The sequence below is a fragment of the Cibotium barometz genome, chromosome 13, assembly GCF_041138505.1.
Source record: "Cibotium barometz isolate CiBa-2024 chromosome 13, ASM4113850v1, whole genome shotgun sequence".
Lineage (NCBI taxonomy): Eukaryota > Viridiplantae > Streptophyta > Polypodiopsida > Cyatheales > Cibotiaceae > Cibotium > Cibotium barometz.
In genome coordinates, this window is record NC_141058.1 from 11,976,832 (window position 1) to 12,001,286 (window position 24,455).

Here is a 24,455-nt window from a genome sequence, read left to right on the forward strand (position 1 = left end):
TGCAAAAAAGAGCCGGTTTAAAGACCAAGACTATGGCACCTTACATATAAAAACTTTTTAAAAATAGAAAATGGAAAATGTTCTCATGAACTCGTCACATGTTGAATGGTGCTTCACTAGATGTAATCTCCTTGACTGTCCATGTGTCACATACTCATATTATCGCCATGTCACCACCTCGCTACCGAGGAATCCTCCTCGCACAAGTGATGCATGGCCAAGCTACCACAAAGGTACATGTCCCCATGACATAAGCCATCCCATAGTAGATGGCATCCTCCACCCCGCGGGAAAAATAACGAGTGAATAAAATCCCTCAGCTATATAAGGTACCACCCCCCAATGCGAGAAGTGCCAAACTCAGAGGGCATGCCAAAAGGTGGAGAGGCACCGAAGATAGGAGTGTCCACCTTATGGGCCCACCTCATGGGTGGCACCTGAGGGTGGAGTGGCAAGCATATGGTCGACAATGTCATCAACATTGCTCAAGTGAGGAGTGGTGGGGCTGGCGGGAAAAGTGCATGGGCACCACTTTGAGGAGGAGTGGCATTAAGCTCATGGGCCGCACTAGATGGAGGAGTGGCAAGCTCGTAGGTGTCACCCAAGAGAGGTGAGGCAAAGTTAAGGACTGTGCTTGTTGAGGGTGGAGAAGCACCATGGTAGAGGAGTGGAAAGCTCATAGGATGGGGTAAGCTTAGAGGGTGCACCCGAAGATGGAGAGGCACCCAATGGAGAAGTGGCTAGCTCATGGTGGGTGACACCCAAGAGAAGTGCCAAACTGAGAGGGCATGCCAAAAGGTGGAGAGGCATCGAAGATAGGAGTGTCCACCTCATGGGACCACCTCATGGTGGGCGCTCGAGGGTGGAGTGACAACTGCATGGGTAGCATGCAAGGGAGGAGTGGCAAAGGGCTGAAAATAGTGTGGAGAATGAGGAGGAGAAGGAGGTGGAGTGGGGTCATGGAATGGGTGGGGCGAGGAGATGACACTTTATCAATAGAAACCGACATGTGCTATAATGCTCGAGCCTTTGCTTTGCACTCATGATCTCTTCTCCTTTGATCCTCCATGTTGCGAACCCTTGTCTGCTCCTCATAAATAAGGTGGATTGGGGGATCCCATTGACTATTACTTTTTCTACTCCTACGATTTTTTGAACCCATGCTAAGAGGTAGGCACAAAGAGATTAAGCTTAAATTTAAAAATAATTAAGATTAAAGTAATACTAAAATAAGATTAACATATGCTTGAAATGGAGCTAGCTCTAAAATTAGTGAAACTCCAAGAATGGGGATGACTCAAAAAATTAAGCTATATACTAAGCTAGTAAGCATTTCATTAGTTAGAATAAGATTAGAAATGACAAGTTTTTGAACTAACAAATTAATTAATTATTTTAAATAAATAATATTTATTTATTTAAAAAATAAATTTTAAATTTTAGTCTTTATTTATTTAAAAATAAATTTTAAATTTTAGTATTTATTTATTTAATAATATATATTTATTTATTTATTTAAAAAATAGTTTATTTATTTTAAAATTTCTTTTTAAAATAAAATTTAATAATAAATATTTATTTTTTGAAATTAAAAAACCAAGAAAATGATGGTGACATGGTAGGTGCTTTGCCACGTGGCAAATATTTGTTGACATGGAACCTCCATGTGGGCATTCCTCATGTTTAAAGGTGAGGTGGAAATGGCATGCATGTATATGATGTGGCATGCCATCTAGGCAGAGGTAGTCAACCAAGTTGACTATGCTGAGGTGGCAAGATGACATGAACATTCTTCATTACATGGCAACCAAGTTGTGCTGAGGTGGCAAGATGACATGAACATTCTTCGTTACGTGGCAACCAAGTTGACTGTGCTGAGGTGGCAAGATGACATGAACATTCTTCATTACATGATGGTAATTACATGTATGCACGTGATGTGGCGTGTCATGTAGGCTTTAGGGAGTCAACCTTGTTGACCTTGTTAAGGTGGCATGATGACACGGCATGATGAGATGGCAAGATGCTTATGTGGCCTCTCCTCTATATGATGTGGCATGTACATATAGGCGAAGACTATGTTACATTGCTTAATAAATGGCATACTCTCGAGATTTGGTGAAACACCAAGCCTAATAGGCAACCTTTGTTTTAGACCTTGGCCGGACAAAGAGGGAGAATTTGATTAAGAGGGTTGGAAAATGGGCTTCCCTTACTCAAATTCACTCAATTTGTTTTTGTTAAATTCATGATGATAAGTACTTTGATTCATCATGATATGTACTTTGTTTCATCATGATATGTACTTTGATTCATCATGATAAGTACTTTGTTTTTGTTAAATTCATCATGATAAGTACTTTGATTCATCATGATATGTACTTTGTTTCATCATGATAAGTACTTTGATCCACAAGAAATTGGAGTACAAAGAGGGTCTTATTAAATTTATATAAATAAATTATCAAACTTCTATAGTCCCTCTAACTAAGTGAATTTTCTATAGAAGATCCAAAGAAATTCAACCGTTAAAATTGTAAATTGACCATATGGCCACATTCTAAACATATTTTTCCAACTTCTCACCATTGGATCTTCAATGATGAACTTCACATTTACCAAGATCTTGAATAAAAAATCACGTGTTGCTTTACAGAATTAAACGAAGAAAAAATAATTTAAAAAAATAGATAAGCACCTTTAAAAAATCCCAATAAATGAAATTAAGCTCTATGCAATGTGTTATTTTGATATACAAATTGGGATAATCATTAGACTTTGGATGTAGATTACTAAGCATATACCTGCAGTAAAGGAAGTTGGAGAGTGCAAACTTCGAAACTTCCATGCAATGAACATGCCCTAAAAAAACTTGGATTTCTAATTTTAAGGAGTACCATTTGAATACACACTATATGTATGATGTGACCCAAACACCATGCCACAAAATTATAAACATAACCATGAGAGACTGGACCTTTAAGTTGTGGAGATGCCTGTTTTTTCAGGCTACCTTCAGAGAGCACCCAAATGTCCAAATTGGTGCCCCTTATCTTGTAACCACCCACTATAAAAGCCATTTAGTTTTGTCTGCACCCTCAAACATGTCTCATAATTAGAGAACCCTGTGTCCTCATTTTGTGTGTTCAAGGCTCACAATTGCGGTCATATGGATCGTATAACATGCATCCTACTTGGCAGAGTTGTCTACTAATCATATGTCCACATTTGGCTACCATCCAGTGTCTAAACTGGATGGGAATTGCCGAGAACATCCGTCACCCATAGTAACAACATGAGGGTGGAGCATTAAGAAAATGCTTTTCCAACAATGCCCTCTCATCAATGAAAACATCCAAAATAGTATACATGGATCTACCTTTAGGGGCTTTCTCCCATTGTCATTTTTTCTTAAAAGCCTTTCTTATGTCCACATCTTCCCATAGTTTAGACTCTTTATTCGAGCCTTGAGGCGAGTCTTAAAGCAATATTTCTTTACTTTTCAGAATCTTTGGGTTATATTTTTTTAGAAGGTTAAGCTACTTGACTCTATACAACTTGCTTTAGCAGGTTAGTGATGGGACCAAAGAAGGTTCCTACTAGATGAGTGTCCTACTTCTTCAATTCATGTACCTAGTGAGAGGTAGCCTTAGTTTTAGCATGCCGAGATATTTCCTTAGGTTGGGCATTGGTAATCTTAACAAGAACAGAGGAGAAAGGAATGGGCTGAATGTAAGAATATTATCCTTGTTTAGTTATGAAGCACATAATCTCTCTTTTGCAAAATGACCCTCATTGAAAGCAAGCACCATTGAAAGGAATGGGCTGAATGTAAGAATATTATCCTTGTTTAGTTATGAAGCACATAATCTCTCTTTTGCAAAATGACCCAGAATATTATCCTTGTTTAGTTATGAAGCACATAATCTCTCTTTTGCAAAATGACCCTCATTGAAAGTAAGCACCATTGAAAGTAAGCACCCCCATTGAAAGTAAGCACCCTCATTGAAAGTAAGCACCATTAAAAAAATCCTAGTTTCAAAGAAATATCCATTAGTTAAAAAAGTCATCCACCACAACTAATTACAAAGAGGCAAGGGTCGAAATATCTTTATCCCATACTACACAAATTTGGTTAGAAGCTTTTCCTAGAGAAGGTTAAAAGAAGCACACAAGTTTTAACCTAAAAATATAATGAATTTTGGAAAGAAAACATTGACGTAGTTCACTGACTCCACTAAAACTAGACATTTATGCACAATCTCCTTTGATACTTTAAAAGAATGATTCCATGGTAACCCATGCAAGAAGTCATTTTGAAAGAATAATGGGAATTTTGCTGAAATTTGAGTAACCCATATTGCAAACAATTGAAAACCCCTTACCAATTAATATATTTTATTGCAACAGTAAACAATCCAATGAAAAACCCATATTTTGCAATAATAAATAACACAATGAAAAACCCCTTACCAATTATCACATTTGATTAAACACTTTAGCCTTGTAGAACCATGTACCAATACCCTTTTTTAAATGTACATAAGTAAAACAATAAAAAACCCCTTGCCCATGTATTATATTTTACTAAACACTGTAACCTTAAGGAACCACATACCAATATCCTATCTCAAAGGTAGTTTGAGACATGTACTTTTCCAAAAAAATACAGGATTTTTGCACAACTAATAAATTCATCAAACCTTCATTTTGGAGATATAAGCTATTACTTGGATAGAAAAGGAGTATGAAGTCCTATGTTCTCTAGATTTTTAAAGTGATTCATCCTAATGACCAACTCCTTTATCTTGGATAGAAAAGGAGTATGAAGTCCTACGTTGTCTAGATTCTTAAAGCCCTTCATCTTAATGAACAACTCCCATTACTATTTGATCGCTAGTAGAGGTGGGTCCCTTTAACCTTTCATGCATCTTCCATTGAGAATACAAGTGTTGGTGGTGGACAAGTCGCTCTAGTAGAGGCAAGTCCTTTTAACCTTTGATGCATCTTGCATTGAGAATCCAAGTGTTGGGAGTGGGCATCGATAAAACTAGAGTGGACAAGGGGGGTCATGTCCTTTAATATTACCATCCTTTCCTAAAACCAATCCTTGAGCAACCCCTCCAGCACCCATAGGAATAGTGAGGGAGAAGAGACCCTAAAAGTAGTATCATGTCAAAGCATGTAGGCAAGATGTGTTTTAACCTTGAAAACATTAACTTATGCGTCTTTACCCAACATAGAGATAAAGGAAGTACCGTTAAAGGAAACAAGTTCAAGTACCGTTAAAGGAAACAAGTTCAAGTAATGTAAAAGCAAAGAAACAAGCTCTTAGCTAGTTATTTTTGGTAGCAATTGTATAAAAAAGGAAATCTTGCTTTAGATTTTTTGAGAAAAGAAATTTGCTTTTTTACAAACATGTATGTAAGGTGCATTTGAGCCAAGCATATAAACAAGTCAAGATTTGGGCTTCATTAAGTACTGTTAACAAGTACCCCTAGCTACATTAGATGTTACTTACGCATCTATACCCAAAATGGAAGTGCCCTAGCTCTCTTTCTGAGTCTATTCTCGTGCTCTTCATTCTCCTTAGACATAGCTTCCCCACATCATAAACATAGCATAATAAGGCACATGTAACCGATCCATTCTCTCCCCTTCCATGTTTCTTAGATAGAAAACATAACCCTACCTAAGCTTGCAAATTGTTTCTAAAGTGTGATGTGTTTAAACCACCACCACCTCTAACTCGCTAACATTTTGTGTAGTTCAACAAATGTGTTTCCTTTTTATGTGAAAGGTGTTAATAAAGAAACAAAACACCTTGTTTGGTAAGAGTTTGGTAAACCAATTTCTATCAAATGCAAGGGCCTTGTTTGGTAGGAAATTTCTAACAAAACACATATGTCTCTTATAGAAAATTCATATTTCTATCATAAGCTATAAGTGTGACTCAAGAGGAAAAACACCAAGCTTAGTTGGAAGAATGATGATGAATCACAAAGTAGACAAACATGAAAGTTCTTACAGCTATCAAGTTTTAATTTCTAGTTAATGTGCAAATCTTGTGTGAATTATGGGGATTGCAAGAGGGTGAAGCAAGGTGTAAATCTTGCATGGATTATGGGGATTACAAGAGCGTGAAGAAAGTGCCATGTTATCCCACATGCAATTAAAGTGTGAAAAATGAAAGGACTTACATTGTCCAAAGGGACCCCTACTATCTTCAACTCCCTGATTTATGGAAGGAGGGGTTGTTTAGGTAGAGCCTATCTAGCACCAACAATCTCTCTTTGTTAGGCCATGAGGTGTGTGCACCTCTCAGGTGCTAGTTGGGGCATGTATGGCACATGTGGGCTAGTCCCTATGGTGTTACTCTTGACATCATGGGTGGGTTGCAACATAGGTAAGCTGGCAACTCTTAGTTTCTAAAAAATTCTATATCAATTTGAATACAAGTGCAAGTCCACATAGAGAGAGGTATGCTTTAAAGGAATATGATATTTTTTTGTTGAGTGTATTTAGATATCAACAATCTTAAAAGAATCTTTAGGCGGAATTTTTCACATATTCATAGAAGTGTTGAATAAAATGCACATATAGCCATTATCATTGGAGGGATTTACAAAAGTATCATCATATTGAAAGTGAAGTGTTTTTCAATCGATTGGTTCAAAAAGCTATGATGGTCTTGAATGTAGCTTCTTTGTAGTGACATTTGAGCATTTATTAACTACTTGTGGACTTTGTTTTTAGCGATATAATAAGTACTTGAGCATGTTTGAACCACCCGCTCCTCTAACTTCCTAGCCACTTGTACCATTCAATTCTTTCTTCTTCTTCTTCTTCTTTTTTTTTGTTTTTTGCTATTTTCAAAAAATATTTCTATTCAAAATTCTAATTAAAAAAAAACTTTTCGTAGGCAATTTTATGGAAGGGATATATTTATATGTTATTAATCATAAGGGAACTATCGATATTCCAAATTTTCAGCAAATAAAAAGGGCTCGATAAAAAAAAAGACCTAGCATAATTTGAAGGATGATGATTAACAAGGTTAGAAAAAGTATTCTCTTTTTAAGTTTTGTTTATGTCAAGTCTTTATTTATAGACAATTTCCAATATAAGTGCATATCTAATCAAGGAAAGCTATGGCTTAAATAAATGGCCATTAAAGAATAAGTTCAAAAGGCTAGGTTAATGCATCAGCATCATATTGTAGATTTTTGTTTGATATGCATAGCATTGCAAAATTTTAAGCATATTTGTAGCCTTTTTTGGGCAGCCTGTACATAAGGTGTCATGTACTTTTGACTAGTACATCTAGTTGCAATGTCTAACCAATTTTATACTATCATTATAAAGCCAACTAAAAAAGTAAAACCATCATGGGATGCATTCCTTTTCTTTTTGTTGAGGGTGACATTTTTTGGGAAAACCAAAACCTTATGGGATCTCTAGGAAATCCCTCAATTATAGTGAAGCACAAAACAAAACGATGTTGATGTCATGCTCTTAAGAGGAAGGGAAACAAACCCTCTAAAGCTAGTGGAATCCCAACCCAAGATGATCCACGTGTACTTGACTTTCTTTGATGAACCCATAAACCATTTTTCATTTTGTTTTATGACTAGATTAAAGGCATGTTCATGGTCTTATGTATTGTTAAGTACACGTTAATCCAATCCCTCCCTCTCTCTCTCTCTCTCTCTCTCTCGCGCGCGCGCGCGCGCACACACACACACACACACACCATAATGCATGCTCGCACGTGCGTGCACATGTGCCCACATACACACACAACGCATACACACATGTGCGTGCATATACACACGCACTCACGCGTATACATGCACGCATGCATGCATGCACACACATGTACATGCATGCATGCGCACGTGCACATACACACGTATACACAATTGCCACTTGTTTGTGCTTGCACTAAAAACATTTATCATTCTTAATGGAACCAACTCAAAACATGTCTTCTTCAAAGTTATAAGTGCAATTCTCCTAATGCATTTTCATAATGGAGTTGATTCCTTAGTTGGTTTGTTGGTTATATTTTCTTTGATAACAATTAGTTTAAACTTTGACATATGTTTGAGTAAAATAAGATAAATTATCATGGAAACATGTAACAAATAAAAAATGCTAACCTCCTTAGGTATTAAATGTAATGTGTGGTACACACACATCACATTCTAGTAATCCATGGTTGTTAGGAAGCCAATGGTGTTGTAGCTCTCATTTTGTTAGAAGTTGTAAAAGCTACACATTAAGGAGTGAATCACTATGCACCGTATGTACAGAATCTCGTAAAAACTTTTCCATGGTGCACTTTATTGGATAGAGACTCTTCTATCGAGAATGAAAAAGGAGCTTTTGTGCCTTGCCATCATTGAGGTGGTGAATTTGAGGGCACGAGACAAGTAAAGTGTTGTTCTCTCTTTTTGTTTTGAGTGTATGGAGATGGCGATGGATGGTGGCACAATATGAAAAGAGGTGGTATGAGAAGGGAGTTGGGTAGGTTAAGAGAGGTGAGACTTGAAAGGGGAAGAAGCAAAGGAAGGGAATGGTGGTTTGAGAGATGTGAGGCTTGATTGGGGAAAGTAGCAAAGGAAGGGCATGGTGGTTAGAGAGATGTGAGGCTTGATTGGGGAAAGCGGTAAAGGAAGGGCATATGCATAATTGAGGACGAGCAAGGCGTGCACGTATTGTCGAAGGGGCAGATGCATATAATTGAGGAGGACGAGCAAGGCGTGTGTGTATTGTTGAAGGGGGTCCCCAGTTGGGCTTGTGCCATGAGGTTGAGGTTGGGCTTGTGCCATGAGGTTGAAATCCCTACAATGAATAATGAGGCTACCTAGGGTTCAATAAAAATTCAAAGGAATCGTATATTTTTCTCCAAATTTATTTGGCCACTTAGGGAATAAAAACTCGCCTGTTGCTGATGTGGATGTAGGGGAGCCCGGAGGGAATGTGCAGGCACGGAATCAAACGGGACCACGTGTAAAAGAACTCGGTCGTACTATTATTATAAGCATAATTTTAGGCTAATAATATATAATATTATATTAGGCGGGTGGAGGGAACCTCTGTGTATCTTTTTCTTCCGAAAACGCAAGTCATTATCATTTATTTCTGTATACGATCTCGCCGTCTACAAAAGTCCCTTTGATTCTCGCCAGAACTGCCGTAGTTTCGACACAGAAGTCGACGGAAATCCGTTCCCGAACGAGACGATTTGTAACGGCTTTGATTCGATTCTCTCCTCCGACATTGCACCGGTAATGGCTCATCGCTCGCCTGCACAGGTCCTCCTTTCTCTTCTGCTGTTTTTCTATGCTCCTTGATTCCATTTGAAATTCCCGAAGCTAGGGTTTGCCCACTGTTAAGCTCAGATTAATGTCTCTGCTATGCATGAAGCCCTGGCCCGGTGTCTCCCGCTTTTTTCTTTAGTCTATTAATTTTTTTTTAATCTTTGATGCCTTTGGAAAGACAAAAACTAGGGTTTCCTTCATAACCATCATCAAAGGTTCTGTGTAGATGAAAGCTGAGAGAGAAATGGCATGGCTGTGCATGATCCATGCCCATGCTCAGCTCATGTTTACGGTGATTGTGCACATAATGCCATGGCTGTTCTTCTCACACATTAGGGCTACGTTCTGATTGCATAGTCAAGGTCATGGGGTTCTTCTTTGTCCTTTTATGAGCGCCACAAACATTAATAATGCATATCAGCTAAGTACGGGCTTTTTGTGATTTGATAATTGTCGGATGGCTGTAATTGGTACCTTTGATTGCCGTTGCTGTTCTTAACCCTCATATCCTCATGCAGGCAGGAGAGCATGATGGCCATGATTCAGTTATTTCCAGCTCCTTTTTTGGCATGATTTAATAGTCCCATTGATAGTTTTTTACAGAGTATGTTCTAGTTTACGATGGAAGAGCCGTTTGTCTCATACCCTACTAAAGAGCCTATCATCAGTGATCACATATCATTATTATTGTTGTTTTGATTTAGATGTAAAAAAACAAAGTGAAGAATCACATATCACAACACTATCCATCAATTTGTAACATTATTTACCTTTTCAAGACAATCAAATATAAGAGATAAAGCCAGCATAAAATGAAGCATAAGGTTCCCCATGTCTAGTTTGGTGTTTTTCTCGTGAACACTGTTTCCAACATTGGTTGAGCAATGTACATTGTTTTTTTCAAATATTAAAGTAGCCCATTTGACTGGTTTCTGTCTCCATCACATTGACAAGCAGGCGGCTTTGAATAAAACAGAGGCTTGAAAGGTTCCCCTTCCTAAGATGGCCATGGACGCTCTAGTGAGGAGCTCATCTTTGCATCAGAAGAGACAGGGCCTTTTGAAGGATCAGTTGCGGTTGGTGAAAAGGAAAGACTGTGATCGCCATGAAATTGAGAGAATTCCTGATCCTTTGTCTTTTGAGAAGGGCATTTTCCTCTTTATACGTGCATGCCAACTCTTGGCACAGAATATCAAGGGGGTGACCTTAGTAGGGTTGGCGGGCCCCTCAGGTGCTGGCAAGACAGTCTTCTCAGAGAAGGTCAGCAAATTCATGCCAGGCATCACTGTCATTTCGATGGACAATTATAATGATGGAAGTCGTATTGTTGATGGTAACTATGATGGTATGGCCTCAAAATCTATCATGTGGCTTTCATCTATGCACATCCATGAAAGGGGTTTTAATTTTTTGATTACTATGTGCATTTTCGCTGGTAAGTTCAGCTGGGGGCAAGGGTCAAGACTGGTTTCAATTGATTGCTAGGGTATCAAATGTGTTGTGAACCTTTTGTAACACAATAAGCATTGAAGTTGATAATTTTTAATTTTTGCAGATCCAAGGCTAACAGATTATGACCTTCTCCTCCAAAATATTAGTGACCTAAAAGCTGAAAAGCCTGTTGATGTACCTATTTATGACTTCAAGTTGAGCTGCCGCACAGGTTACAGGTTGGTTTGCAACTTTCTCAGGTTTTTGCATCTTTTGGGAGATTTTACAAGGAAACAATAGTGAAAAGAAGGAAGGGGGGGGGGGGTGTGTAAGAGGGGATGGGTGTTGTCATGTGTGCTGAAAAAGAGGTGAAAATGGATGGTGGTGGTATAACTTCAATCAAAACATAATCAGGACAGTCATGTCATGTTTAATAGCACTAAGTTTTTTCATCTACTGCAGGAAGGTGGAAGTTCCCTCTTCCCGGATCGTGATTCTTGAGGGCATCTATGCGCTGAGTGAGAAACTTCGCCCTCTTCTTGATCTTCGCGTTTCTGTGACGGGTGGTGTCCACTTTGATCTTGTCAAACGGGTACTTCGTGACATCAACAGGTCTGGTCAAGCTCCAGAAGACATTATCCAACAAGTTTCTGAAACGGTTAGCTTTTTAATTTTGTCACTGGTTCTTGCGAGATGTTTCAGGCCTTCTTTATGCGGATAATGGCTTGGTGATAGCTTTGCAGCATTCAGAGTTTTGGTTTTTAGCGCTGATTCCACATATGTTTCTAGAACATTGCTCTCAACTTCATCATTTTGGCGTGCCATTGTTGTGCAGGTTTATCCTATGTACAAAGTCTTCATTGAGCCAGATTTAGAGACTGCACACATCAGGATAGTCAACAAATTCAATCCTTTTTCTGGTCTGCAAAGCCCAACCTATATTCTAAAGGTAGAAGATCTCTTGCATTTTTAGATCATGCCACATAGCTGTCCTGTTTGACTATAAGGTGTGTTTGAACATTGCAATTAGCACAGGTTGCACCATTATCCAGCCTTTTTTTTTCAAGCTTCGATAAGTTTGGAATAAGCCTAGGAATTGTTTGTTTGCAGTCCTCACACATTGTAAGTGAAGACCAAATCAGAGGTGTCCTGTCTTCAAGCTGTACCGAAGCGACAGAAGATACTTATGACATCTACCTTCTACCGCCTGGTGAAGATCCAGAAACGTGCCAATCTTATCTGAGGATGCGGAACAGGGACGGAAAATACAGCCTCATGTTTGAGGTTGGTCAACCTCTTCTATGCGTGTCTTATAGGCTGTTGTACATGTTCAAAGAGAGTTGTGGGCAGGGTTTTGCCAGTCATATTTGGAGTTTTGATTAATGCACCACTGCAATTCATGTTCTTGTAGGAATGTTTGATAGATCATCCATTTATAATATCACCACGTATAACGTTTGAAGTGAGTGTGCGGCTTCTGGGGGGTCTAATGGCACTTGGTTACACCATTGCAACAATTTTGAAGCGAGTGAGCAAAGTGTACTTGGATGAGGTACTCTGTGTCAAGATTGATAAGCTCGAACTATTACAACAGAAATTCATTCAGGTGACTTCTCTTGATTATGTTTGTGTGCCTTTGGAAGCAAGGGAGTCGTTCTCTTTTGATATGCCAAAATGAGTGTCTTCTTTCTCAATCTCTCTATTCAGGTGCAAGGGAAGGATAGATTACTAGTTGGAGAGGCTGGGCGAAAACTAGGCTTGGAAGGTTCATACATGCCCCATCCATATATTGAGCAGATCCAATTGGAGAAGCTTACGGCTGAAGTCATGGTATATACTTTGAGTCCCATCTGAGTTTGTCAAAAGATCTATCTTTTTGGGTAGGATCATAATGGAGATCAATTCAATGCTGTGGGAAATATTTATTATCATTTAGTCCTTTGTCCTATAGGCAATCCCAGATGATTTGAAGACCAAGCTTAGCATTAATGAGACACCATCGTCAAGTCCATTGCCATCCTTTTCGTGGATATGTGAAGCTAAGCCAGGAGTCAGAAACCTTTACAGCAAAAGGTATGTAATATTTCTTATGTTTGGTATTATGAAAGTATCTATATAGATGAATCAAGGTCAATTTTACACTAGTCTTCTGTTTTGTTTCTTGATGTTTTTGCTGGACTAAGACAAGCAAAGATATTGCATTAGGGTGAGTTGATAGGTCTACGCCAGTGTAGATCAATTTGATTATTGAATTTGAATCGTTTCTATTAAGCATTCGTGAAATGGCTTGTTCAGTTTGTCAATCAATCATTTTCAAAGCAAGGCAAGAAAGCAGCAGTCTGTGTGGGGGGAATTAAATGATAAGAGACCAGATGACAGGGGTCTTGATTCGCCTACATCACTGCATGGAGACCAGGTAAGAACTGGCATAAAATTTCAATATTTGCTATCCACAACATGCTCTCATAGGCTGACGAAGCTCAGCTGCTTCCAGGGTTATGCCTGTATTTCAGAACAGATGACAGGCCTCAATGAAAGAATAGATGAGCTTCTTTCACGGCTCGGGGAGGTAGAAACAAAGCTGTCCTCCTGTATTTGTCTGACACAAGGTAGGCCGGGGTCCACTACCGGAGTTGGTTCTTTCGGGAATGGCAGTGGCTGTATGTATGGGAATGGGCATTCAAACGGTTTTGGAGCAGGAAATGGTCATTCTCCACCAGTGACCACTTCGACTGCAGCTTCAACGCTAGACTTACCTGTGGTTGAAGAGGTGATCTATACCTTTGTTTAGCAGAGAATCTGAAATTAATGCTCATTTTTGGTAGTTTTCTGAAGGCAAATACAGTAACTTCAAATAAATTTGAATGCAGTTGAAAATTCTAGCACGAGGTCAACGCCATCTCACTACTCAGCTGGATGTTATGAGCAATATTTTGCGTCAAAATTCGAATCACTTTGGACAGCATGGTGGCAGTGAGAGAAGGCGACGGTGGGATACGTTTTTGGGAAAAACTAAAACTACCGATCTAGGGCTTATCACCGCAGTGGGGCTTACAATTTTGGGGCTGGGGGGTTTGGTTGGCATCATCAAAATAAGGTCATCATCTAGTTAAATAAAGGGAACTGCCATTTTTTTCGGTCACGAGTCTGAAGCATTCTTGTGCAGGGTATTATTAACACTTGAGATGTGGTTGCAAATGCACTGTGCTGTGCATTCAGATCTTAATACTTCAGGTCAAATGTTTTCGACTCAAAAATGTAACTTCTAGCCTGCTGCAACTGCTTCTATGATCGCATCATTGTGCGGGATACTGTGGCAAAACTAAGAGTGTGGTTGCTCATCTGCCATGTGATCTTGTGTCCAAGGTTGGAGATATTTCACATGGGTTTTCATCAAATACTAACGTCTTGTCAGTGGTGAGAAAAGCTGTTTATACCCTCTCGACTTCCTTCTACAACCAGTTGTGCAACTGTACTTGAAGAGGCTTAAGGGTTACACTCACTTTCTTGTAATTGAAAAAAATTGAAGAATTCATTCAAGTCACTAAATATTAAAGATTTTTTTTTCCATACTCAAGTAGTGTATCAGAAGTGTTTTCTAAACTGTAGCTTCATGTGTGCTGCAAAGAAAATGTTAAGTCTCTCCCAAGCTATCTATGTCGAAACACGAGTCATCCACCAGGTTTTGACCTAACATAGTCCGCAGATAGCTAAAACAAACGCCCACAGTAACTCGCACTAAATCACCAAGGCTCGTCTAGCGTGGATGAGTTGTGCTTGAGGGGTGTTGAAATGCACATGGTTGGAGTCAATACGTCGGTTGCTTCTTGTTGAGCCATGGTATATATGAATCACCAAGATAAAAGCAAAAGCCACTAGTGGATAGTCGTGTATCATAACATCTAGCCCGATCGTAATCATTGAAAGCATGCAATTGAATATCACTCCTCTTAGCATAGAATAGCCCAAGGGATTGAGTGCTCTGTTAAGTAACGGAATACTCGCTTGGCAGTCTCATAATGCTTACTTTCGAGGTTGTGCATAAAATTGCTTAATATGGAGATTCCAATTTAAATGTCTAGCCTCATATTATCACATGGACGAGGCATCCAACAATCTCTTGATAAAGTGATACATCAAATGGGTTACTTGCATGTTGGAGAATGAGTCTAGCACTTGTCTTTACTGGTGTAGTAACAACAGGCTTACAGTCTTCAAGACTAAATCATGTAAGCAGTCTTTGTATGTCCTTAGCAACATTCCACTATCATTATTACGTTGCATAAATTGTATTGCGTAAATAATAATGCAATGAGTTCAAATTTGACATCTCAAATGATGCATATAATTCATCCTTGAAGGTTGATAACTTAGGACTTGTGGACATGTCATCAAGTATAAAACAATGGTTAGAAAATAATCTTTATATAGAGGGCACTCTCAGTTGGACTATTGCAAAAACCATTAATATGTATATATCTTTTTATACCATGCTTTGGGAGCTTGCTTAAGGACAAAATGTTGGGCATTCAAATATTAAATAGCACAAAAGATTAAAGAGTAGAGACAAGGACATACGATTGGGTTTGTTTTTTTTACCATACAAGAGTGAGTCCATGCTTTCTCGTGGTGTATTTTAATTGATTATACTTAAAATAGCCTTTTGGGGCTCAAAATGTATCTCAAATAAAAATATAGTTTTTTTGGGGCTTGAAAATGTATCTAAAAAATATAGCTTGCTTTACTTTATGTACAAGCTCTTATTCTAAAATTGGACAATAGTCTTATGACCAAGTACTATTTACAACCTTTGTACCAAAAATCGAATATCTATAAGAGAGCTTTTACATGTCCAATGTAAATAATTATCCGTTGTCTTAGAATAATATGGATATCATCGAAAATGGAATAAAGAGCAGGTATCCCACATGATGAAATAATAATTCCTTGATGCCTATAGTCGAGGCAAAGCCAATCGTCACTTTATAGAAGTAATTGAAGCAAATTTGAAGAAATAGCCTAACTTTATAGAAGTAATTGAAGCAAATTTGAAGAAATAGCCTAAGGTTAAAGAGGAGACTTGCTATAGACCATTAGGCAAATAAATTTTAAGTATTTATTAATCAAAGATGAAGGAAAAGGTGAAAAATCACTTTTGCAAAACACCTTTCTCAAACATGGTTTTTTTCAATTCTTCATGAGAGTAAGATCAAGAGCTATGGATGAAATCAGCATGTTGGGAAGGTAAATACTTAATTCTTAGAAGAAGAATTGAGCAATTGTTGTTTCAATTAGCAATTGCAAGGCTCACAATCTCTCTCCCACCCTCCATGAAGGTATGTGCATGTTGGAAATTCTCCTTCTCAAAAACGTTTTTACCAAATATGCTAAAAAGCTTACTTTTCAATTCAAGAAAACCTATTTTTTAGAGCCTTTGGTATTTTCCTTTACAATGAGTCCTTCCCAAATTTCCTCATGGTCTCCCATTGTTGCCCAATAATTTCTAGTATTTTAAAAGATTTTTTTAAATCATTTTTTAGCATTTTTAAAATTATTTTATCCCAAAATTTATATTTTTATCCAAAAAGCACAAAATGTAATGAATTTTTATAAAAAGTCCTAAGTTAAAGAAAAAACAAATTTCAATATTTTGCTTTAATTTTATTGAATCTGTATCATGGAATCCACGTCAACACCTATGCTCCCACTTCTGCAACCATCACTTGCTCTCAATGTATTCAACTACTCATGAAATTACTTCAATATGGGCAATAAAAGCGCCTCGATCTCATGCAATGACTTGTGTGTGATTATGATGTTCTTGCTCTTGACTCCAAAGATACACGCATCACCACGTCAACACCTATGCTCCCACTTCTGCAACCATCACTTGCTCTCAATGTATTCAACTACTCATGAAATTACTTCAATATGGGCAATAAAAGCGCCTCGATCTCATGCAATGACTTGTGTGTGATTATGATGTTCTTGCTCTTGACTCCAAAGATACACGCATCACAAAGATCATCAAGGTTACTTTCGATGCTCAAGCAACTAAAATGGACAGTTAGATGGTTGAGTCAATTGGATAACTTCTTCTCTGAGGAGACTTTTTTTGAGAAAGATAAAATTGCTTCCAACCACATGGTTGATTGTGCTTCACTTTGGTGGAATGTTCTTCATAACGATTCTGACAAGCCTACTACTTGGGATGAGTTGTTACGTAAGGTGAAAGCAAGCTTTTTATTACCACAATTTGCACTCAAAGCTCGTCATGCATGGGACACTTTGCCTATATTTGAGAGAGAGACTATATCATGGTACACCGATAAAGTTTGATAAACTCTCCTATAACTTCACGTGCTTGAAGGGATGTCTAAAGATACTATTCAATGTCTATACGAATCTAGTCTTGAAGAAACCATACAAGCCGAGATAAACATGTTTAAGCCTACATCACTTGATGATGCTACTACTTTAGCTCATGATGTAGAAAGAAAGAAGGGTCTGAATGAGCAAACTTGCCAGTCCAATGCTTCTTATCAAAAAGATCGCCGATTCTTGGGCTATATTAATAATAGATAATCTTTTCCTCATTTCTACAATGCTCCTATTGTATCATGTTCTTTTAATGGTTCGCATGTAAATAGAAAGCCATTGGTATGAAATAGTAATACATGCTGTCACGTAGGCTGTAACGCCTGTGACCGACGGCAGACCGGATGGCTATATCCGGGGTTCAGTGGGAGAGGACGCCCATGCGGAGTCATGGGCGGCCAGGCTAGTGTGGACGGCAGGCCACACACTATATAGCCTGGGGGATGAGGGGCAATCCTCATTCTTCCTCTATGGCTGGGTGGTGAGCCAGAGGCCGTCCCCTCTTGTGGTAACGCCCGTAGCAGCGTTACGGATATCTAACACTGGTATCAGAGCGTGGTTCGATGGGATCGTCAGAGTCCGCGCGTGACCGGGGGACCGGAGCCCACTCGATGGTTTTCAACCATTCATCTCCTTATCCTTATCTCGAATGGAGTGTGTGGAGGGAGGCGGCCATGGAAGAATGGAGGGGAAGAACTCTCTCTCTCTCTCTCTCTCTCTCTCTCTCTCTCTCTCTCTCTCTCTCCCGGTCACACACAGCAAGCGAATTGGAGTAAGCGAATTGGAGGTAAGTGAATTTCGTTTTTTTTGCTGCGTTGAAGCTGGTGTGCAAAAATTTTTGGTTTGCTGTGGGGGGGGGGCGAAACCAGCCCACGACCCGTCTCTACTGTGTATGCGAGGAGCAGTCCACCAGCCGGCGAAGGCCAGCGAAGTTCATTTCCTGTCCCTGCTTGTGTCTCTGCCGTCGAAAGCATGGGAAGAGCTGAAGACGCACACATCGGCTGCTACTACAGAACTGCGCCAATGTTGTTGGGCGGGTAAATGGCGAGCGGGCGGCGCTGGTGTTGCTAGGCGGGTAATGGCGGGCAGGCAGAGTTGAGGGCCTGCTGAGGCCCGGCCAGGCGGGCGCCAGCCCAGCGGGCGGCCAGGGCCACGGCCAGCCTTGGGCGGCTAGCCCTTAGGCGGCCAGCCCCGGTGGCCGGCCAGGCCAGCCTTCGGCGGCCAACCCTTAGGCGGCCATGCCAGCGGGCGGCCAGCCAAACGGGCGGACGGGCAACCACGCCCAAGAGGCGAGGGTCGGCCCGGCCCATTATTTTTTATTTTTTATTTTTAAATAAAAAAAAGGCTCCCCACGGGCGGGCGGGCGGCCACGCCCAAGCGGCGAGGGTCGGCCCGGCCCGTTATTAAAAAAAAAAAAAAACTCCCCACGGGTGGGCGGGCGGCCACGCCCAAGCAGCGAGGGTCGGCCCGGCCCGTTATTTTTTTTAATAAAAAAAAGGCTCTTTCCAAATAACGGTACACCCCACGAAACAAATCCAACACGACCGTCGCGTCGTGTGGCCGTAATGCCTATTTTCCATGAAAGAGACCCACCGCACACGGCCGTAGCGCCGTGTGCTAAGAGAGAGACAAATCCCACGGCCGTAGTGCCGAGTTCTTCGAGAGAGAGCCGTTCTATGGCCGTTGTGCCTAGTGAACACGTCTATGGCCGTAGTGCCTCGAGAGTAGCACATGTAGAGATCACACATTTGGTTCAGAGAGACTAAATTTAAGCTGAGCATAGACTTAGTATTGACCATCAAAGTCACGTAGTTTGGCTATAGTGTAAATTTAAAACTGCGGTGTGTTTTACTTGGGCTAAGAGGACCAGCAATGGCGTTAGTTGTGCCCAAATTAGACAAAGTGCTTATCACGAGAAATCAAGGTAAGCCTAATTGAGCCGTAGTGCTCATAACCCTTCACAATCTTTTAACAGTTGCTAGAAGATTGTGATAAACTTTGGCAAATGAGAACCATGTACAAGCGTAGTCTTGATGTGGTTATGCCTTGTGTCCAAACAATTGCTTACTGTTTGTAGCAACAAAAGGCCTTGGCCCGTAGAGGCAAGCTGGACCTTGTTGCTAGTAACAAAATAGTGTCACTACTTGGGCCTAGAGAGTAGTGACTAGTTTGATTTAGTCAAGTAGATTGCCTTGTAAACGTAATCCCTAAGATGTGTATTACTTGGGATAAAGGGGCTAGCAGTGCTGCTAGCAGTACTCGATTGAATAGTTTATCTAGGAGTACTAATCTGAGGGATTAGTATACGCCTAGATAACAATAGCAGATTTAGGATTGATTTGTACAAATCAAAGGTAAATCTGAAGGGGTATAGTCTTGAGATGTAATGCTCAATGCCCTTATAGAAGTTGATTGAAGAGAACTGTTCTTAAACTTACTAGCATGGTTTTCTCTTCTTTTTATTGCCATGCGTCGACATCCCACTGCTCGAGAGTTTGTGGTGATCTGTCGAGGGAGGAAAGAGCCTTTTTATATGTCACATCAATTGGTTTGGTGGTAATTTGATGGTATGGGACATCAAATTCTCACGGAATCGATTGTAGTCTTAGTGGAATGGGACGCCAAGGCTTGTGCATGTAACTTGACTCTTTGGCAGGTCTGTATGTACACTTGTCTGTAGTGATAAAGTGTGCAAGATAAAATTTGAACTTTGAAAATTACCAAATATAGCCATAAGTTGGGATAAAACTTACAGAGTTCGGAGAAGCTCTAGGTAGCAAAACCATGATGGTGTGTGTGTGCTAACAGAGTGATTTAGTTCCGGAGTGATCTAAATCTAGAGGTTAGCAGTAAGACTAGTTTGGTTGGACAGTTTCATGCATGGGGGACGCCCTATAGCATTTCGCAAGCGTAGTCTTGCCTATGTTCAACATAAGTGTGAGATTGTGAGCACATTTTAGTTGCTACCATATGAATTTGGGAAATATATTACTTTCCTACATAAGCAATTGTAATATTGCATGACAGGCTATTTTGCTTACAAAGTTCATGTGCGTGTAAACCCTATAAGTCGTATGACCCCTGGAAAATGAGTGGAGCATTTCTAGGATTTAATAAGGTTTTACATGGCAATAGTGAGTAGTATCTCACTCCAGATGAGCCTGGTTGTTGTTAGTATCGGATCTGACATATGTAGTGTACATAAACTCGGGCTGAGTTAGGATAGGAGACTAAGCCGGAGAGCTTAGTGGTAAATCCTACTGTATCTGGTGAGTTTGACTTAACCGGAGTGTTAAGAAGTAAACTCAAAGTCTGGGGCTGAACCAGAGTGTTCGGAGGCAGACATATCTTTTGTTAAATCGGAGAATTTAGCAAAAGATGAGCTTGGGGTGAACCATGGTACCCAGGAAAAAAGCTCTTCACACTAAAATAGTGCACAATAATTTTAGGGTGATAAAAATCCATCGCAGGAATGTTTTACAACTTCCCATAGATGATAGATGAAGACCATGTACTTTACGGAGTTATACATAGGTGGTGACTTCGGCGCCACATTTTTTGTAGGAAGTCACCAGTGGTGTGGTTAGGTTAGCCGAGACTCCACAAGACCTATGCACTAGTTTTTAAGTTGACCTCTATGATAAGGACGTCCAAAAATTCGTGTTGTAATACCAGAGATTGTACTGCAATGTGCAATGGAGGGGTCAATTTGTGTAGTCACTTCTTAGCAGCAAGTGACTTAAGCATCTTGTTATAGATGGTTGTATATGGTACTCCCACTCGGGGGAGGTACGCCATTGAGTACGGAGTTACTCACAGACTAGTATGGAGCTACTAGTGTGATGATAGTGGGTATGTAGTTACTCACTACTAATACATAGCTGCTAATAAAATTAAGATCCTCGAGTGAAAGATACTCTAGATCAACATTTTAAATTACCGAACCACAATCCATGAGTATCGAGGTACTCATAAATATGTTGACGTTGCTCAAATCGAGGGACCGATTTGTTCGATGGTATGGAATAAGAAAGGAGAGTGGAGTAACTTAAAAGTTACATATCACTAGTCCTAGTGAGTTGTAGAGGTCATCCGTAGTTTGATGATTCCCTCTACCTATCAGAAAACATTCAATTTTGCAAGCCCTGGCATTTAATCCGTAGTGATTATGAGTTTGGTGTGACATATGGTTATGAAGTTCTTACAAGAGTACTCGTTTATTTGCTTGTCATTGATTATAGCTTGGTAGAGATTGCCACCTGTGATGGGTAGGTAGCTTTGCCGCTATAATGAGGAGGCAGCAAATAATGTTCTCATAGTTATACTTCATACCAACACCAAACAGGGATAGGATGAAATTCCTACGTTCATCATCACGAAGTACTGTGATGTTTGCATTTATATTGAATGTATGATGTAATGAGGCATTGGGCTTGTGTAATTACCATCAATTATCTAGCAACCTATGGCTTCGCAGCAAGCTCAGTCATTATGTGTGGATTGATAATGTGGTTATTAGTAGTTTGGAATTTTTCTTGATAGATGGTACAACCCACCGAAATGATTCATAAGTGTGTAACCGCTTATGAAGGGTAATAATATGCAACAATGAAGCACTTTGTTACAAGTGTGAAACCACTGATATGTTGCAAAGCAGTTTATCAATAGTACCACCATATGTGCGTAGACACTATACCACATCTTCGTTGCAAGATGTTTAAAAGTTTCTTGGAAGGACTCAAGATATAACATATGATATTAAACATGGTCTAGATTTGTTCTTGGACCTATGACACTAGCGCGTAGTCCGCTTGAGAGTAGAGTTTTTGAGGACAAAAACCTTTCTTGAGGGAAAGGAGGGATATTCTCAAATATCACATAAACTCGAATAGTTGTGTGAGTCCAGACAATACTTGAAGGGATGTGTCTGGTAATAGCAACAAAGAGTTGTAAGTGATTGGATGTAACTCCAGACACCGGTAGTGGTGCAAAATCTTTATCAAACATCTCCACATACTATATGGTCTGCCCCCGCAGATATAGTATGGCATAAGAGATAGGAAGTTTGATTGTTATATTTGAAGGGAAATCTTCAAAAAACTTACATTTACTCTGAGTTAGACTGGAGTTTAACCATCTGTAGATTGATGGTAGTTAGAAACTCAACAAGCTGCTAGAGCATATGCTTGTGCAAAGATGTTACTCTAAGAGAGAAAGTATCTCTCAGCTTTGGAACTAATCCTTGTGATGCATGATTAGATTGGCTCTAGTTTATTTCTCCTATGGCCGTAGAGCTTTCCAAGGAGAAGTTTTAACAAGTTGGTGATGCAACATGGTAGCGTAGTCTACAAATATCTAGTAGCATAGTCTGAGAACTTGCGCTACTAGAGTGCTCTCCAGTACATTAGCTTCTGTGCTAATGACATGATGCAAAATCAAGGCATGAAATTTGCCTTGGGATTTTGGTTGAAATACCAAATCACGGCTTGCGTGAGTACTACTAGACATTTGCTTACCAATGACTTCCCCAGTTAATGGCACATCGGATTGCCCGTAGCGGCGGTCGAGCTCGACCGGACACGTGGGAGAAATATGCTAATTACTCTATTGACGAACGGGTACTTACTTTACAAGGGTAGAGTATGTGTACCAACTATTGGTGACTTTCGGGCCCAAATTCTTAAAAAGAAAGTCATGATAGTCCAAGTGCGGGTCATCCTGGGATGATTTCAGAAGACCTATACACTAGTAAAAAAAAATTGTTTTATTGGCCTAGTTTGTTTAAGAACGTCCAGACTTATGTGCTGAAATGCAGTAAGTGCCAGGTCAATAAACATGAACGTCTTAAGGTTGGAGAACTACTCCATCCGCCGCTGGAAATTCCTCAAGGGAAATGGGAAAGCATTTCCATGGATTTCATTACCGGTTTACCCAAGACGAGTCGAGGGAATGACTCGGTGTGGGTGGTAGTGGACAGGTTAACTAAAATGGCAAAGTTTATCGCCACGAAGAAAACTGTAAAAACGCCAGAGTTGGCAAAACTCTTTATTGAACATCTCTACAAGCTATATGGCCTGCCCGCAGATATAGTGTCGGATAGAGATAGAAAGTTCAACAGTCATTTTTGGAGGGAAGTCTTCAAAAAGTTGAGTACGGCAGATCATCCGGAGTCTGATGGTCAAACTGAAAGAGTTAACCAAATTCTAGAGGATATGTTGCGTTCTTATGTTAGTAAGAAGCAATTTAATTGGGAAGAGTACTTGCCCTTATTGGAGTTTGCCTATAACAGCTCCAAACACTCAGCGACTGGTATACACCATTCATGCTAATGTATGGATTCCAGCCGAGATCTCCGATGGCTGTAGGCCTAGATAAGAAGAAGATTCAATCTGTCAAGGAGTTCCTTGAAGATATGAATGATATGCTCAAAGCTGCACGCGAGAGCATTCGTAGCGCACAGGATCGCGCTAAACAATTGCCGATAGAGGACGCAGACAAGTGACCTTTGCAGAAGGTGACTTTGTATTTTTAAAGTTTCCTGCGCAGTCAGCAACCATGAAAACGGGAAAGTGTGATAAACTTTCTCCTAGATATTGCGGTCCTTTCAAGGTCCTTAAGAAGATTGGGGACGTAGCCTACAAACTTGAGTTACCGGAGAGTTCTCAAGTTCATCCTGTCTTCCATGTTAGTAACCTGAAGAAATCAGTTCACGGGTTAGAGAACGTAGTTTCTCTAGATATTTTGGTGGAATTGATCACTCCACCAAAGATACCACATGAACCGGAAAGGATTCTTGGGTATCGAGACAGACAAACCCGACATAAAGTGTACCAGGAGGTACTTGTTAAATGGATAGATAGGGATGAGGAGGTAGCTACCTGGGAATGCCGTAGTGCAATTTCCAAAAGGTTTCCCCAGTTTGTTTTCGAGGACGAAAACTCTTCTTAAGGGGGGGTAATGTCACGTAGGCTGTAACGCCTGTGGACCGACGGCAGACCGGATGGCTATATCTGGGGTTCAGTGGGAGAGGACGCCCATGCGGAGTCATGGGCGGCCAGGCTAGTGTGGACGGCAGGCCACACACTATATAGCCTGGGGGATGAGGGGCAATCCTCATTCTTCCTCTATGGTTGGGTGGTGAGCCAGAGGCCGTCCCCTCTTGTGGTAACGCCCGTAGCGGCGTTACGGATATCTAACACATGCACTCCTCCTATTCAAAATGTAAAGAACTCTAATGATCAAAGTTATGTAATTCATCCCAACTCTATTGGTCACAACATTAATACTATCAAAAAACATATTAGTCATGTAATTTATCCC

The 24,455-nt window shown here is 40.0% G+C and overlaps 1 protein-coding gene across 5 annotated transcripts; it reads left to right on the top strand.

The window, feature by feature from the left end:
* Positions 1–9,093: 9,093 nt before the first annotated feature.
* Positions 9,094–14,334, top strand: LOC147632382 (inorganic pyrophosphatase TTM1-like). 5 transcript variants are annotated; one of them, XM_086807190.1, is made up of 12 exons: positions 9,094–9,320; positions 10,284–10,671; positions 10,882–10,996; positions 11,220–11,415; positions 11,593–11,706; positions 11,868–12,041; positions 12,169–12,363; positions 12,465–12,587; positions 12,709–12,830; positions 13,053–13,173; positions 13,252–13,527; positions 13,628–14,334. In XM_086807190.1, the coding sequence occupies exons 2-12, from the start codon at positions 10,329–10,331 to the stop codon at positions 13,868–13,870; spliced, it is 2,022 nt and encodes a 673-aa protein (XP_086663316.1). In that variant the 5' UTR covers positions 9,094–9,320; positions 10,284–10,328; the 3' UTR covers positions 13,871–14,334. The 5 variants fall into 5 exon arrangements, with proteins under 5 accessions (XP_086663316.1, XP_086663315.1, XP_086663320.1 ...); XM_086807189.1 differs by having other exon boundaries at positions 9,134–9,293; XM_086807194.1 differs by having other exon boundaries at positions 9,149–9,293; positions 12,283–12,363.
* Positions 14,335–24,455: the final 10,121 nt, after the last annotated feature.